Consider the following 1791-nt stretch of genomic DNA (forward strand, 5'->3'; position numbering starts at 1 on the left):
ATATATATATATGTATGTATATACTTAAATATTATTGATATAAGGAAATTAACAGTGGCCTAGTTTAATGCAGATGAATTGAATAGCTCAAGTGAGCTGTTTAAATCTAAGCATTAACCCAGGTATAAAGATTATTCAGTTGATCACCAAAGTTAAAATTTCTGGATATTAATAAATTTCTGTTTGTTTGTCCTGCAGCTCTGAAACAAAACCTGTCCAAACCAGAGACTCCTTGATAGACACTCTGCCAGGTAAGAGCTCTATTGAGCTTTTATTCAGTCTCTAACAGATTTTTCTTATCAAGCATAAAATTGAGGTCTGGTGCAGCCTAAATCTTCCTGTTCAACTGTTCATCCCTTGGGCAAAAGACCTGGGGTCAGATTTATAAAGGATTGCGTGGAAACCATACTAAAAGTGAACGTACGGCCAAAAGGCGAAAATGGCGTACGCCAAAATATTTCAGATTTATAAAACCGTGCGTACACACGTTTCTGCGCACCTTCCCTTTATAAATCACAGCCGTACTTCAAAGTTTGCGTACAAGGTCCCGCCTCAGGTTCTACCCTCTGCACGCCCACACTCAACCATAAACAGTCAATGCAAAGTACCTCATGAATGTTAAGAYGTATTTAAATCAGTCAGCTGATCAGTGTCAAAAGAAAGTGATTGGTTCAGACACGCTCCGTCGTGCATCTGGAGGATGACAGGTGCTGACAACTGCTCACGTGAACAGATTTTCTGTAAGTGACATATTTTCCCTCATTTTGCAGGTTTACAGACGTTTAGAGCAATCTAATGATTTTTATCAAAAACTCAGCTTCAAATTAATTTTCTCTCAGAGCCTGCAGAACGATAGCCTGGCCCTTGCCTTCCTACACAGCTCCGCTCAATTCTAGTTTCCCTTCTCTGCTCCGTCTGGGACTTCTCCCATTGACATGGATTTCGCTGGCAGATTTTTAGCCGGGCAAATCAGAGAACAGAACGTCAATTTTCTGCGCAGTGTCTGCTTGTAGTTTATTTTATCTGGGCCAATCAGCAAACAGAAGGAGGAGTTTTGAATGACGTCGTTGTTCTGCGCAGTGTCTGCTAGTTATTTTAGCATATGGCAGTGAAGGAAGTGAATGAAGCCAGTCTGTGTTGATCAGGCTTCCAAATTAAAATAAATTTGTCTGACAAAGCAGCAGCTCTCATTTACGGTTGTCTCGTTCAGCTCGGTACTTTCCTCCTCTCAGTAGGGTTGTTTACAGCACACGCGATTTCCGGTTAGCTTCTTAGCTTAGCCTCCGTCACAGCGACATACGTCGCAGCCAACTGATCCAATCATTTTAAACTTCAGCAGAGGCCACGCCTCCTGCAAGAAATCGATTCTCTATGCATCAAGTCCAGACCCTTGTACGAAGCAAAGTGAAGGACAGGGTCTGGTTTAAACCAGGCTAGCAGAATGATAAAAACAATAAATAAAATTAAATAAGTCAGATAAAGTTAGAAATAAGTTCACCACTCCTCTCCCCTGTCCTCCACCTCCTGCCTGCTCTGTTATCTGCAGCTGATCGTCTCCTCACCCCCTCACATCCCCACAGCCCCGCGCACGCGTGAGAAATATAGACTTTAAAAATTACCTAAAGCGTGACTTTTCCTGTCGTGCTGTTGAAATGTCTCTTGTCGGGGAGGGGTCTGTGGGTCAGGGTCGTCTGAGGAGGAAGGAGATGGATGGAGATGTGTGAACTTTTATTTAAGATTTAAGTTTTTTTTATTTCAAAGGTCCTCATTGCTCAGCAGCAGCAGCATAAA

At 42.3% G+C, this 1791-nt stretch overlaps 1 protein-coding gene across 2 annotated transcripts in view; it reads left to right on the forward strand.

Moving 5' to 3' along the window:
* The window catches only part of impg2b (interphotoreceptor matrix proteoglycan 2b), a 73423-nt gene that overhangs the window by 13946 nt on the left and 57686 nt on the right, over positions 1–1791 (forward strand). For both annotated transcript variants that reach the window (XM_014020719.1, XM_014020720.1), the window contains one exon: positions 199–251. In XM_014020719.1, the coding sequence (XP_013876173.1) occupies positions 199–251 (53 nt within the window). The remainder of the gene's footprint in view (positions 1–198; positions 252–1791) is intronic.

The sequence above is a fragment of the Austrofundulus limnaeus genome, unplaced genomic scaffold, assembly GCF_001266775.1.
Source record: "Austrofundulus limnaeus strain Quisiro unplaced genomic scaffold, Austrofundulus_limnaeus-1.0 Scaffold264, whole genome shotgun sequence".
Taxonomy (NCBI): Eukaryota; Metazoa; Chordata; class Actinopteri; order Cyprinodontiformes; family Rivulidae; genus Austrofundulus; species Austrofundulus limnaeus.